General features: G+C 38.8%; 1 protein-coding gene across 3 annotated transcripts in view; it reads right to left on the reverse strand.

Annotated features, from left to right (window-relative positions):
* Positions 1–8045: 8045 nt before the first annotated feature.
* Positions 8046–14698, reverse strand: part of rusc2 (RUN and SH3 domain containing 2) — a 43746-nt gene continuing 37093 nt past the window's right edge. For all 3 annotated transcript variants that reach the window (XM_049470250.1, XM_049470251.1, XM_022662539.2), the window contains 6 exons: positions 14343–14448; positions 13297–13343; positions 12341–13175; positions 10978–11301; positions 9837–10019; positions 8046–9548 (listed from right to left, as the gene is read on the reverse strand). In XM_049470250.1, coding sequence (XP_049326207.1) covers positions 9350–9548; positions 9837–10019; positions 10978–11301; positions 12341–13175; positions 13297–13343; positions 14343–14448 — 1694 coding nt within the window. In that variant the 3' untranslated portion in view covers positions 8046–9349. The remainder of the gene's footprint in view (positions 9549–9836; positions 10020–10977; positions 11302–12340; positions 13176–13296; positions 13344–14342; positions 14449–14698) is intronic.

A 14698-nucleotide genomic window follows, 5' to 3' on the forward strand; every position in this document is an offset into this window, starting at 1 on the left:
ACTAGGACTACACTGGAACATTTTGGTGTGCTCCAAACTATACTGCAATATTAAAAAATACAGGTATTTTCACCAAAGTTAGTGAATAATCATATAGTTATTTAAAGAATACCCTCTTTGTATTGAAAACTGGAGTAACATATCATTGGAAAGTTAAAATCTGCTTCTGGTTGATATGACATTAAAAATGAGAATTGTGTGATATTTTATTAACCTGTGTAGTGGTTACAATGGATACCGAACTATTTACCTGATATCAATATTAATTTTAATATTAATATTAAAGGTTAATAGGGCGCCAGTAGCGGCTAGCTACAAAATTTATATTTAACCTCAGGGTGAGTTCTTGTCGGTTTCAGAAAGTCTTTGAACCACGGGAGGAACACACTTAAATCAAGAATTGGCTAAATCAAGTAATGTTTATTTAGAATAAAAGTAATACATGGATATATGCAGAATTAGATAAGGGGCATAATTCAAACAACAATTTGAGAGTGAAATTCAAGCACGCTGATGATAACAGTCTTACAACCAAACCTTCTCATCGCATATATGAATAACTCAAAACACTTTAGACCCAAACAACAGAAATGTATAAGTAGATAAAAATAAACAAATCAATACTGAGTTTAATATACCAAATGGAAGTAATTATGATAACCCACTAGGAGATAAACCTAAATATGGATAACTAAACCCACTATAAGAATATTAGGAGATTAAACAAGATTATAAGTGATTATATACTGCTATAAACGAACTAACTACTAAAGAAGCAAAAACGCCCTAAACCCAAGCTACTTGAGTTAAACTAGATTACATTAGAACTATGGAACTGACAGAGATCACCACCATCTCAACCGGGAATAACTATAACTGAGAACTTAGCAAGACTCAACCTAACCAGACCAACAGAACGCCACCAGAGAATTAGAGATTTAACCAGCGCCTCACTTTGCGTTGACCGGCCTCGGGCAACCGGTGTCGTCTCTGCCACGAAGGGAACCGTCGGTGTCGACCGCCAGGAAGGGTAGCTCGATCCAGGTGGCCAAGCGGGTTCTTCCGGTGGACTTCACGGTGCAAGCAGGGCTTCGGTTCCAACGGCAAGCGGGAGCCTCGCTCCGGACAGCTGATTGATCAAGGGTTCTCTTCGCGTCTGGGTCTGGTCGGGCGAGCGATGTATAACGCTAAGTATGAGCGGTGAACTATAGGCAGCTCCGTAGCGCTAAGGTGGTTCAATAGCTGGAAGCACCTAATTCTCTAATTCTGTTGATAATCGCTGGACTTGTGTTAGTCAGCGCGGGTGCGCTGCAAGCGCAGCTAGAGCTAGGATCTATGACTCACGAACTTAAGAATCACTAAGCTGAATCTAAGAGAAAGTAAAACAAAAGAGAGAGTACAAAATTCTAACTAAAACTCTAAGTTAAAATTACTAAAAAAAAAAAATTGAACTTAACTAAACCTAAAAAGCGCACGAACTCCGAACTGCGAACCACGAACTACCAACTGAATGAACTAACATCCCCCTTTATTGGAAAACACGTTCCCTTCGTGACGTATTGGCCCTAACTTGTGATAGGTTTCCTAACTGCAAGTATAATTTCTAAAAACCCAATCATCTTCCAGGTAGGTGGAGTCTTGCCTAGACGACTTCCCCCTTTTTTTCTTTATTAACTTAAACCTTAACATTCTTAAATGATCAAATTAAACCATTGCTTATTAAAATGTACTTTGACATAGAAAACCCACAATTTCCCCACATTCACCCACTGTTGCATAGCATTTTAGTGATATGAATAAACATCTCAGAACTGAAATCCTAACCAGACAATTAGATAATCATAGTTGATTTTGAGGTGTAAGAATGGAAAGAAATATAACACATGACCAGGGAATACACTAACTCACACGCACCGGACTCTTAGAAAGGAAAGAAAGAAACTCGTTATGAACTTTAAACTTATTAATTCAAGATTTAGTTATTAACCTGATTAAAGTATTGTGGAAACATGCCCTGATAGCTTTTAAGTAATTATTTTAACCAGACTGCTAGTTTGTTGCCCTCCGTGTTCTTTTTGTAGTTAATGTTCATTCACGTCTTAAGAACACATTTTGTTTTTAATGTTTTAACATTTTTCAGCCTTAAATTTCCCTTTTGAAATGGCAGACTCGCCTGTGTATTCAAAGATATAAATCTGTGGCCGTCGTAATTCACACCTCTCCCCCACTAAGGAATGCAGGTCCTATTGCTCTGGTTAACATCATTTCAGAACCCTTTAAATCGGAAATTCACTATACCTTTATACTTTTATGCTTTGCTCTTTACTAAACAGGAAAATGTATCTAGATAACCAAAACAAAAGTTAAAACTACGCTGACTAGTTGCAATAGTTTAACCAATGACAAACAAGACATAATTCTTCAGCCTGGAACCTGTAGAAGAAAATGAAGGTAAACCTCAAAATTGTTCTCTTGATTAGAAAGTGTTTCATCACATTGCTTGATACCCTGCTTCTCACAATATTAGAATTAACCAACAGTTATTTAAGTTATTGTAAAAGCATATACATATGTAATTTTTCGATCATAGCCTCGTGCTCCAAGAAAAGTTCCTTTCTTCTCCTGCGGGTGGCAGTATTGTCTTGTTAAATGGTCCACGGGTCCTTGACCAGTTAAAGGGTCAAACTGCGTGTGTGTGTGTGTGTGAAAATTAGGTGTGACTGTTTAAGAGGTGTGCTCCGAAGATAGCGGATCAGCAGGTGACATGTTAATCCCCAAAGTTTATGGGTCTTTGTTCAGATGCTTTTAGCGAGACGGATGTTTCCAGCAAATGGTCGTAAAAGTCGTTAAAGTGTTATCATTCAAGGTTGGGGAGATCCCCCTCTGCTCTCCAGTGGAATTTCTTAAGTGGATTTAAGGGAACAGAGTGTGATTTCACAATGAGATATCAGGCTATCTGCTACACCTGTGATGTGAACACTGCACATGCTCATATTGTGATAATGATGCTGGAATGATGCATATTGTGCAGCCCTAATTGCAACAAAAAAAGCTAAATTTGACATCACAGTAGAAAATTATTGGCACTCTTAACTTTTATAATATTTGGTCGATTCCTCTTTACTGGAATTCAACAATCAGTATATTTAGCTTCAGAGCTTTCAGACCTCAAATAATGCAAAGCAAACAAGCTCATACTCATAACGTTTTAAGAGTTCAGAAATCAATATTTGGTGGAATAATCCTGTTTTTTAATCACAGTTTTCATGCATCTTGGCATCATGTTCTCCTCCACCAGTCTTACACACTGCTTTTGGATAACTTTATGCTGCTTTACTCCTGGTGTAAAAATTCAAGCAGTTCAGTTTGGTGGTTTGATGGTTTGTGAACATCCATCTTCCTCTTGATTATATTCCAGAGGATTTTAATTTGGTTAAATCAAAGAAACTCATCATTTTTAAGTGCTCTCTTATTTTTTTCCATGTGTCTGAACTTCTGTTAGCATTAGCAATTAGCATCACACAAAAGACAGGAGGCGAGTTTGATCCGTGTCACATGAGCACTTTGTTATCAATCTCCATACACGGTCAGTGATGTCATACAGGTCATACAGAGCAATGATGAAGATGATGATAATGATGAGGAGGAGGAGGAGGAGGAAGCAGGTGAGCTGGAGGGACGTTAGCGAGTTAGCCGGTGAACTCAGGCTAACACTGATTGGTGGTTAATCTTAATTTTTTACAAATTTCCCAAAATATCTGAATTTTACTTCAGTTTAGTTCAGTCAGTTTAGAGTCGCCCGGCTAACTGCGCTAAAACCTCGTATGAGGATCAGAGCTAACAGAAACACAAACACAACTCAAACAGAGAGAGAACAACTTAACCCCGCCCCCTGACCTCTATCTGACCTTAAACTCAGCTTTCCTTTCTACAGAAAAATTACAATAAAATAAAATTATACATTCCTGTTTTTTCCCTTGATTTTAATATTTTTTTACAGAAATGAAGGAAAAACAAAGTGCAGACTCAAACCTGTTGCTATAAAATATACTGCAAATATTGTAATTAATAAAAAATTGGAAAACTGACCTAATTTTGAAGTAATTACATTAAAATGTAATCAGAATAAATTACATAACTAGCTACATAGATTTAGACTAAATTACTAAATTGGCCATGAAGTGGTGTAATTACATTTAGAAAGTGAACCAATTAACTTTTAGTGACTAAAAAGAGATAAGTGGCATTTTTAAATGACCAAATTTAATTTTAACGTCATTCAAACTACACAGCAACTTTATAATCGCTGATGTAATTACATAAAAACATCCCGATTAAATAAATCTAATGTAATTCTTTAAACCAATTCATTTGTACCATAATTTAGGGAACAAATGCTTAAGAATAGATACTAGGTAGTTAGATTACATAATTAGCTCATTTAATTTTAATTTCACTCAAAAACTGGCTTCATAACTGAAGAACTACATATACATTTGTCCAAATATTTTTTTATATATATATATAGTTCAGCAAATTACACGAAAAGAAAAAGTTCTGCAATTGAGTATGTGATTACATAATAAAATAGTGAATTTTATTCTAATGTAATTTAATAAAATAAATGTAAAAGTATGTAACTGGCTGCGTAATTAGTACTGTCATTACATCGGTAAAATGATCTCAATTACTTTTAAATACACAGAACAAATAATGCAGTTAATTAAGCTAATTTATTTGTACGTTAATGTAACAACGTACAGAAGTAATGATGTAATTCTATGTATACATATAAAAAATAAAATGATCTAAAGATGTAAATCAAATATAAGTGCAATTAAGGATGTAATGGCTTAAATTAGTAATTATGTACTTGTTATAAAGTAAAAGTTAAGTAAAATAAGTGCAATAAATGGCATTACTGCCTCTGTAAATTAATAGAGATGGGTAATCCAGGTCCAGAGAGTAAAAATCCACTCAGTTCCTGTCTGAGCGTCTCCACTAGGGGGCGCAGCAATCGATACGATAAAGGCACTAATCTATATATCCTCTCTTTCTTTCTCTCTCTCACTCTCTCTCTCTCTCTCTGTTGAAGCTGACAGTAGAAGCGAAGCGTCTGGAAGACAGTCAGATGCGGAACATAGACCCCCGCGTTACAGAGTTCTGTACACAATGTCCGTTAAATACACGTGTTATTAACCGTTAATAACATCCATGATAATATCTGTAACCTGTTAATAACAACAGCATCAGTAATATTAACATAGTCTTCTCAGAACTGGGGAAGGACGGCACATATTTACAGGAATGCATGAACAAAAACATGAAACAGAACATAAAAAAATACAATAATAATAATAATAATAATAATAATAATAATAATAATACACGGTAATAAAGTGTTCCAACAGAAAAATGTAGAACTTACAACTTAAACGTGACATTGTCAACAGATGCTGTCGTCGTAATAATCTGCAAAAACAAATCAACATATCAGTCTGCAAATCACAGTCTGTTTAGATTAGCTTTCATTTTCACTTTTTTCATCCATTAAACAGGTTTGAACTGAAGCCTGAAATTAACATTAAGTAAAAAAAAAAGAAAAAAAAGGCTGGCCTTTATCGGTAACATTATCCTAATCATTGACACTATCGTACATTGATTGGCGTAACGCCATGTTAACACATATGCTAGTATTAGAGCTGCACGATATATCGTTTAAGCATCGTCATTGCAGATAATGTCACTTAAGGCAATTAAATCAAACACGTCATGCTGCAACGTTTTGATTCTCTACACAAGAAGTAGATACACAGCGCTGTCTCTGTGTCTGTGTGAGTGACAGGCTGTTGCTGCCTGAGAAGCACGAAGGGGAGGGGCCGGTACTAAACACGAGGTAACCACACGCATGGCCTCCATCATCCACATGGTTGGGCACGTGCTTGTAAACGTGAGCACATGTGAAAAGCTGTGCACCTCAGTCCAGCACAGTTTATCAGTTACAGATATTTCCAGTTACAGCTGAATGCACTCTTTTAATCCCAGAAAAAACAAATGCTCTTATTTACCTTTAAAAAAATCTTTTAAATCCCTGATTAAAGGACGGATTACTGTTGTTTTGCTGTTTTCCTCGGGTTTTGAGTTGAGCTCGGAGCTGAATCATGGGCCCTGCATTGTTTAATATTGCGATATATATATATATATATATAAAACCGAAAAAAAGAAAATTTGCTAAAATTTGTCAAATTTTTCTAATATCGTGCAGCCCTAATTAGAATACATTCCCATTTGAAGGTTTAGCACATTTGAATTCCACTTATATACCGGTATATAGAATTAGGCTATAAATGACATTATCTCGTAATTGCTCAGTACTAGTAGTAGCACCAGTACTGATCTCGTTTTTAGGCTGTATGGCACTTCCTGTTTTTGCTAATGTCAATTTAAAGAGGAATTCCAACTACACAGTCCTATCTTCATAGAGATACACACACACACACACACACACAAACACACACACACACATTTATCGGTGTGTAATTGGCATCGTAGTGTAATCAATAATATTCCACCGAGTGCAGCAGATTATACAATAAATAACGTTCTACATGCTGCATCGTCTAGCTATTAGCATCCTTACCGAGGGGTAATTTTCTTCCCTTCAGCCAATCAGGCCGTAACTTATCTCAAAATCTCAAAAATGCATTAAAATAAATAATAAACAAGCAACAACAACCAAACAACTGATCCCAACCAGCAGTGTGTAGCTCCACATACTGTAGCTGCTAATGCTATAACGCTAGTGCTAATGCTAGCAGCCCCTAGCCCCCTATGTCCCGACAGGGGAGGTGAAAGTGTAGTGTGGTGTGCACAAGTTATGACTTGTATGTATGTATGGGTGGGTGAGGATGAGGAGAAGCATGGTGGTGGTAGCATCAGTTCAGTAGCATCAGGTCAGTAGCATTAGCGCACAACGGCGTCAGTGGAGGGGGTGGAGGCGGTGGTGGCGCAGTCTGTCGCATGCAGGAAGTCCAGCCCCACCCTCTCTCTGTCCATCCAGCAGCGAAACATCTCTGATTGGTCAGAACAGCCGAAGAACAGTGAAAGGGGGCGGGGAGAGTTCGTTGTTGAGTCCGTCGGTCCGTTGAAGTCGAGACTTGCAGACTTGCTGTGATGATTAGCCATTAGCGATTAGCGCCTCCGGACGCGCAGGGAGTCCAGTGTTTGTGTGTGTTAGCGTAGATCTGTTCTTGATTTTGATTATATATATATTAACCCCTCGATGTGCAGTTGCTAAGATTCAAGCTTGGCAACGACATACATAAAATACAGAAGAGAACGTCCCTTCCTTCCTTCCTTCGTTTGTCCCCGGTTGCTACGCTAGGCTAGTTCAGACTGGCTCTGCGATGCTTCAGTATGGTTTATCCACAATGGCTAAGACATGATGGGCCAGTTTATATTTACATAAAATCGAACATTTTGTACAAAATCGAACCCCGAACTCCGCCCACGAGGGCCGACACATCCATCCGTACCCACATTTGGCTTAAAGGAAACTGTACAGTGCTTTAACATTGCTTCAGTTACTAGCGTCTTCGCTAATCGAGAACCGCAGGCTAATCGAGAACTGCAGGGTCGTACGTCTACAGTGCATCTTCAACTTTAGCCTGCTAATCAGGAGCTAACGGTCGAACCACATTTCAGAATGAAGAGCTGAAAGCACGAAGAGAGATACAGGGTTCCTTTCCTTCTGGAAGTGAACCAGCAGTGAAGAAACATCTGAAAAACTTTTAGAGGGAAGTTTCAGTAACAACGGCTAACGTGGCTCACAGAGGAGGACGGATTCAGAATATCTGAGTATTCAGAGTATAAGAATACCTTTGCTTTATAGAGCCACCAAATCAGCCAGAACATTAAAACCACCGGTTTACTAACAATACTAACAATATAGTGGATTCTATAGGTTCTATAGGTTGAGCAAAAAGATGTGGGCCTTGATGACCCAGTTGCCATTTTTTTTTTTTTTTAGCACTTTTGCATATTGCACACTACCGGTCAAAACGTTTTGTAGTTCAGTATCAGTGCTGTATGACTAAGACAATCTGCTTTATTATTTTATTTTTATTTTATGAGCTTAAAGCTAAAGCTGCTGTTTCCATGTGGGTCAGCCAGACGTCTTCCTGTAGCAGTTTTTTTCTCCAGTTTCTACGAGTCTTTATTTGAAGGTGTAGGAAACAGTACTCACCACTCTCTGGCTTCATCTGTAATTTCACTAAAGAAAAGAAATTCTACTTTTAATAGTTTTAACAGAGTTCTCTTTACTACAGACCAAGACTTTGGAAATGTATATTTTTTTAAACACATTTCCAAACTCAGTTCATGTTGTAAGCTGTTAGCAAAATAATTGTTTGCTAAAAATACCCCTCTTTTTAAAACAACATATTAATTATAATTGATTTTTTGCAATATATTTTTACAATATATTATTTTTATTTCTATTTTCTTTAGTTTTTAGTTTTCTTTAAAGGCCCTGGCAGTTTACTGAAACTGTTTGTACAAAAAAATAGATTTTGTACCATTTCCAGCTATTGACTGGATCTGAAGAGCTTAAATGGCAGAAATAATGGGTGGTTTAAATGTTTTGACCGGTAGCTCATATCATTCTTTTAAGGGTTTATATAAATCTTTTTTATGGGGATCCAAGCACTGTATTTCATTATATAATATTTTTTTCTCTAATTTTCCACTAAAATATTAAGGGCAGTATCGTATCCTTCAGCAATACTGAGTGGGAAATGAGTGAAGTGTGAGATTTTGGCCTCATGGTGGCACTATACAGTAAAGATTTCTATATTTTTTAACAAATATTACAGATTTGGCCATCTACATAGCTAAATGTGGCAGTAATATACTTTGTTTAACATGGTTTAAGTCACATGAATGTTGGTATCTACCAAAGACACACCCCCTTCTATTGATTTTAATTGCATAAAATTACTGTTAATGGAACATACTTAGCCAATACCCAATTTCAGGGTGATGATTCATTAAGTCTACTATAAAACCTCACTATATAATACTGCACTTTTTAAACACAGCTTTCCACACTGTTTCACATTATCAATCCGCACTGTTTACTGAAGAGTTTCCCTCTAAAAGAGCTCAGACTGACTGTTCTATACTGAGCACAGAGTCAGGCACAGAGAACAGGACAATAAATAATACACCAAACACTCTCCTCTCCAAGGAGTCATTGCCTGCACACGACTCTAAATCAATCCATAAATGTGCGAGTGTGTGTGTGTGTGTGTGTGTGTGTGCGAGGTTGTGTGTGCGGTTGAGTGTGTGTTCACTGCGGTCCATCGGGCCCCTGGCACTCCTCGTTGTTCAGAGTGACGTAGATTATGGGCACGAGGCCCTGGGCGTCGCCTAACGCGCACAGCAGCCAATCAGAATCCGCCCTGCTCAGCACCTGCAGCACGTCGCCCTTGTGGAAGCTCAGGTGTCCTGGTTCCGTGGCGATGTGGTGACAGAGAGCCCTCACCTCACTGAGAGAGAGAGAGAGAGAGAGAGAGAGGGAGAGAGAGGGAGGGAGAGAGAAAAAGAGAGAGAGACAGAGAGAGAGAGAGAAGTGTTAATTTATTTAATTGCCTGAATTAGGTCCTCACAAGTATAGTAATACAAGTGTGTGATTGCCTCATATAGTACATATAAACATGTATATAAGTATACCTGTTTTTGCATGAGTATGCATGTATGTGTGTATATATTTGTATTACTATTCTTGTGAGGACTGAATGTGAAATTTAAGTGTTAGGGATGGTGATGTAAGTTACCGTGTGGTGTTACTGTGTGGGGTCGTCTCCTCTGTTTGGTCTTGCTGTGTTTGGTTTGGTGTGTTTTGATTATCAGGACTGTGGGAGGTCCCACTGTGAGGCTCCGCCCTTTTCCCCACCCCCACTGACTGCACCACCAGATCCAAAACCGATCGGTCCAAACTCAGCCAGCCAGACGGTAATCTGAAATTAAACACATAGGGAAAACATGTTTTTTTTTTATATTAAATGTATATTAAATGTATTTTCGCACTATGATTTTAGAGGCTTGTGTTTTATAGAGGGGTTTAAACCGGAGAACTGCAGAAACTATCCTCTAACATCAGAACCTGACCTCACTGATGCCCTCATGTGGCTGAATACAATCAAATCCTCCACACAGCAATGTTCCAGCATATAGTATCTTATATTTTATATATATATAGTATCTAAAAGTCTTTCTAGAAGATTAGAGGCTGTAAAGTAAAGAAAATTCCCTGTTAATATTCTCAATTTTAGCAGAAATGCTAGAAAGCAAGGTGTCCACAAACCATAGTATACATACATATATTTGCTGCAAATACACTTTTCACAATAAATCATTTATTTTGGATGTGATAGAATTAATTATTATTAATTAATTCTAGAAATTATTATTATTAAAATCCCTGATATAAAATTTAATAGCATAGTAATGAAATTACACCAAAAAAGAGCAATGCACATTTATAATAAGAATATTTCAAAATTGTATTTGGAATAAAAAAGTTTAATTACTCTAAATAAATAAAACATAAATATAAACAAATAAAACCAGCATTTTTTATTCCTAATGAATTTTAATGAGTGATCCTGGGTCAGTAAACACTGTGGACAACACTGAGGTCCATATATTGTATGATAATTTGATAATATACTTATCGTGACAGGCCTAGCTGCAAATATTAAACCTTTTTAAAAGTAAATGGATATTTTAGAATTGTTTATTTGAATACTTTTGTGGCTTGGCTTCAATTTTTTATCTAATTAAAAATCTGATTTGTGTTGGTCTATCACTTAAAACTTAATAAAATACATTATATACCAGTTTGTGGTTGTAAGGGGTATGAACACTTTTGCCTCCAGAATCTCTAAATGGAACTATAGATAAATGTGTACTGACCTGCTCTTCTGGTTCTTGGTTGATTTCTGTTCGGGCTTTTCTGTTCGGTTGGTGTTTCCGGCTCCGAACAGCCGACCCCAGCGCAGGTTCTGAGCTGAAGCGTCTGCCGCCGCCACCACCGGGCCTGCTGCCACTCCTCCTGCCGCTGCCGCTCCTGCCGCCGCTCCTGCCGGGGCCTTGGCTTCTCCAGGGCGGTCCTGCCCATCCGGCTGCCTCTCTTTACTCCTCTTCAGCTCGGTCAGCACTGATTCAGGGGGGCTGCCCATCCACGACGCTTTCCCTTTAACAGATCTGAACGCTTCTGGAGGAGGAGCTGATCTGGGCCTGAGGAGAAAATCATAATTTATTATTAATATCATTATTACCTCAGTCCAGTCTTAGCAGTAATGTCTTGATCTTAAAGTTAGCTTCTGCCATCTATTTGCAGTTAGCAGAGTTATCCAGAGTTTCCAACCACAGAGTGAATATGCGTATAATTATCAATAGCATAGATTATCAATCAGCAGAGTAAAGTAGCTAGTGTGATATTTTAAGTTAGATTGGTCAGATAGCATTAGGTATTTTTATTTAGCAGAGATAAATTTTATTTATTTTATTCAGCATGAATATTTAGTGTTAGTGTTCACTCTCATCAATAAGGCAAGCTAGTTAGAGTTACTATTTTAATTTAACACAAATAGTGTTAAATTTTTAGTTATCAGGATTAGGTACTGCTGGCTATTATCAATCAGACATAATTACATTCATTCAACAGTTAGATAAAGGCACTAAACACTATACCATATATATTTTTGATTAATAGCTGAAAAGTGTTAATTTGAAGTAATAAAACAAACCAGTCCTGCTTAAAAAATATTTCTTAACCTTTAAAAAACATATTTATTGCGGTAATTTACACCTCTGCAGCGCCCTCTCAGGTTTAACTGTGCTATTGGCAAGGATAATGTATCCGTGTACTCCGCCCCTAAACCCATACATCACCCAGTGCTTCTCCCAAACTACAAATTTGAGCTGAGGGTGGAGTCAGCCAAAATCAGGGGTTTAGTTACACTTTAAAGCTATTTTTAGCTATTTTTAGCTTCTTCGTGATTTTCTGGAGAGTTAGAAAATACATACAGTAATTACAGGTAAATACTGCCATGGAAAAAAATACAATAGTAAACAGTAATCAGTAAACAATCAATATTATATATAATCGCTATATTTGCATTTTAGGTAAATTAAGTAAATTCAAACATTTCCAAATAAATGCAATAAAAACAATCCGTAAAAAAGCAGATTTATTTTTTAACCCTGATATGTTAATTATTAGTATAGAAAAACACACATTAATAAGATTTCTGTCTGTATTAACCAGCTTTACCCTAATTGGTCGAAGACTCCGGTGTTTCCGGCTCTACGGTCTCTCCCACTGGTGGAGTTTGTTCGTTCCGTTTCCGCCCGTTCGTCAGACTCGTGATTGGCCTCTGCTCCCTCGACCACGCCCTCTCTGGGGGGCGGGTGGCTCTGTCTCCGCCCCTCGGCCCCTCCCTTCTTCCTCTTCTCCCATTTGACGAATTTGGATCCGTGGGCGGAGTTATCGATGTAGACCTGCGAGCTCTGCATCAGCTGGAACCACCAGCCGGCCTGTTTACTCCTCTCCCTCTTCCTCTCCCTCTCTCCATCCTCCCCTCCTACCCCCTTCACCCTCTCCACACCCCTCTCTCCACTCTCTCCTCCACCTGCCTCGCTCCTTCTACCTGCGTTCAGCGTAAGCCCCGCCCCCTCTTCTAAGCATTCGCTACCTGCTCCTTCGCTCCGCTGCGTGTTCCACTTAGACCCCGCCCCCTCTGCTCTAGGCCACGTCCCCTCTCTCCTTAGCACAAACCTGTCTCTCTGAGGCCCCGCCCCCTCTGCAGCAGCCCCCGCCGTCCCTTTGTGTGCAGGCTCCGCCCCCTGCGCCCCACAACCTCCCCTCATGAGCTGGAAGGTGGAGCGAGCCGATTGGTCGAGGCCGTGGCGGGTGGAGCAGAGCTGCTCCTTGCGCTTTAGGTGCTCCTGTCCTTTCTGCAGCTGCCGCGGCTCGAACAGCAGGTCCAGGTCAAAGGGCAGCAGAGACAGCGGCTGGAGGAGGAGCAGCAGCTCCTCCAGCATCGGCTGACACGCCCCCTGCGACAGCGACAGGAAACCCCAGGGCTGATAGTGGGCGGCTATAACGTCTGAGAGGAGGTAAAGAGTAAAGAGAGCAGGTTAGGAGAGGTTAGGAGTCACGAGAACAGAGCGTTATAGCGAGAGAGGCTATTAGCTTTTAGCTATTAGCTATTAGCATGTTTGTCTTACCTTCATGCGTGTAAATGTGATTAAACCAGAACTCCAGAGAACGCAAGCTACAGACAAAAAAAAAAAGAGCAAAGTTTATTTTATATTAAATCATTTAAATTACCATATTTTTCCCTGTTTTCCAACGTTTCCTTCTAAATTCAGCAGGTAATTCTTAAAAAAATAAAATAAAATAAATTCAGACAAATCAGACAAGTCAAACGAGTGCTGGATGTTAATCTACACAGATTTCTCTCCTGAAAACTGTTTATTTACAGTAAGCTTAGATTTACAGATTTCCGTCAAAAGCTGGAGCATTACCATTAGCATTAGCGAATAACTGCTAGCGCTACACTGAAGAACCCTGAGTGTTACGGTAAGCCAGGGCAAGCCAATATACTCACCTCTGAACAGCGAAAAAGCTAGCGCTGTGGTTAGCAGCTAATGCTAATGCTGCTCCAGCAGTGCTAGCCGGGGTTCCAGATTTTACAGCAGACTACAGATTTTAATAGATTTTAAGTGCATCTTATAGTGCGAAAAAATACGCTAATAGAATTTAAAGAAAACATCGTTAGTGGTGGTTTTCACCTACAGACAGCTGCTAGGATAAAATCAATTGTTCTTATTTGGTGGCTGCAATACATGGAGTTGCTATATGGGGTTACTAAGATGTTGCTAGATGGTTTCTAGGGTATTCAAGGAAGCAGGCACTCTGTTGTTACCAAGTAGTTGCTAGAAGGATGCTACAGTGTTCCTTGCTGGTTGCTATGAAATTGTTTAAGGGTTGATATGGCGTTGCCAAATAGTTGCTACATAGTTGGTAGGTGGTTGTTACAAAGTCGCTAGATGGCTGCTAGGGTATTATAGGTAGATGCAAACATCATCATCTTCAGCTCATTAGCATTAATGTTCTACCAGAGAAGGAGCTGTAAAAACTGAACTAACAACTAAAACTACAGTGTGTTTTAATATTCAACACACACAGTCCTCACAGAGGGAAAGGCACCTTCACTCTTACAGCAGAGAGAGAGAGAGAAAGAGAGAGAGAGAAAGAGAGAGAGTCTTACTTCAATAGGCCGAAGATGAAAGCATTAAGCCTCATGCTGTGATTGGTCAGCTCTGCGTACTGACTGACTTTGGAGAACAGATTGTGTAACACACGAGTAGAGGGACCTGCGAGAGAGAAAGAGAGAGAGAGAGAGAGGGAGAGAAAGAGAGAGAGAGGGAGAGAGAGAGAGATTCACTTTCTGCATTTTGCAGTATTATGCTGAATCATGCCACTTAATCTGCTTTATAATATACTGTATACTGTATATAAACCAGTATTAGATACAAAATACTGAATATAACATGTATACAGATACAGTATATATTGAATAAATCATCAGCACTAGAGCTGCAACTAATGATTATTTTGGTAGTC

This window comes from Astyanax mexicanus, chromosome 22 (genome assembly GCF_023375975.1).
Source record: "Astyanax mexicanus isolate ESR-SI-001 chromosome 22, AstMex3_surface, whole genome shotgun sequence".
Lineage (NCBI taxonomy): Eukaryota > Metazoa > Chordata > Actinopteri > Characiformes > Acestrorhamphidae > Astyanax > Astyanax mexicanus.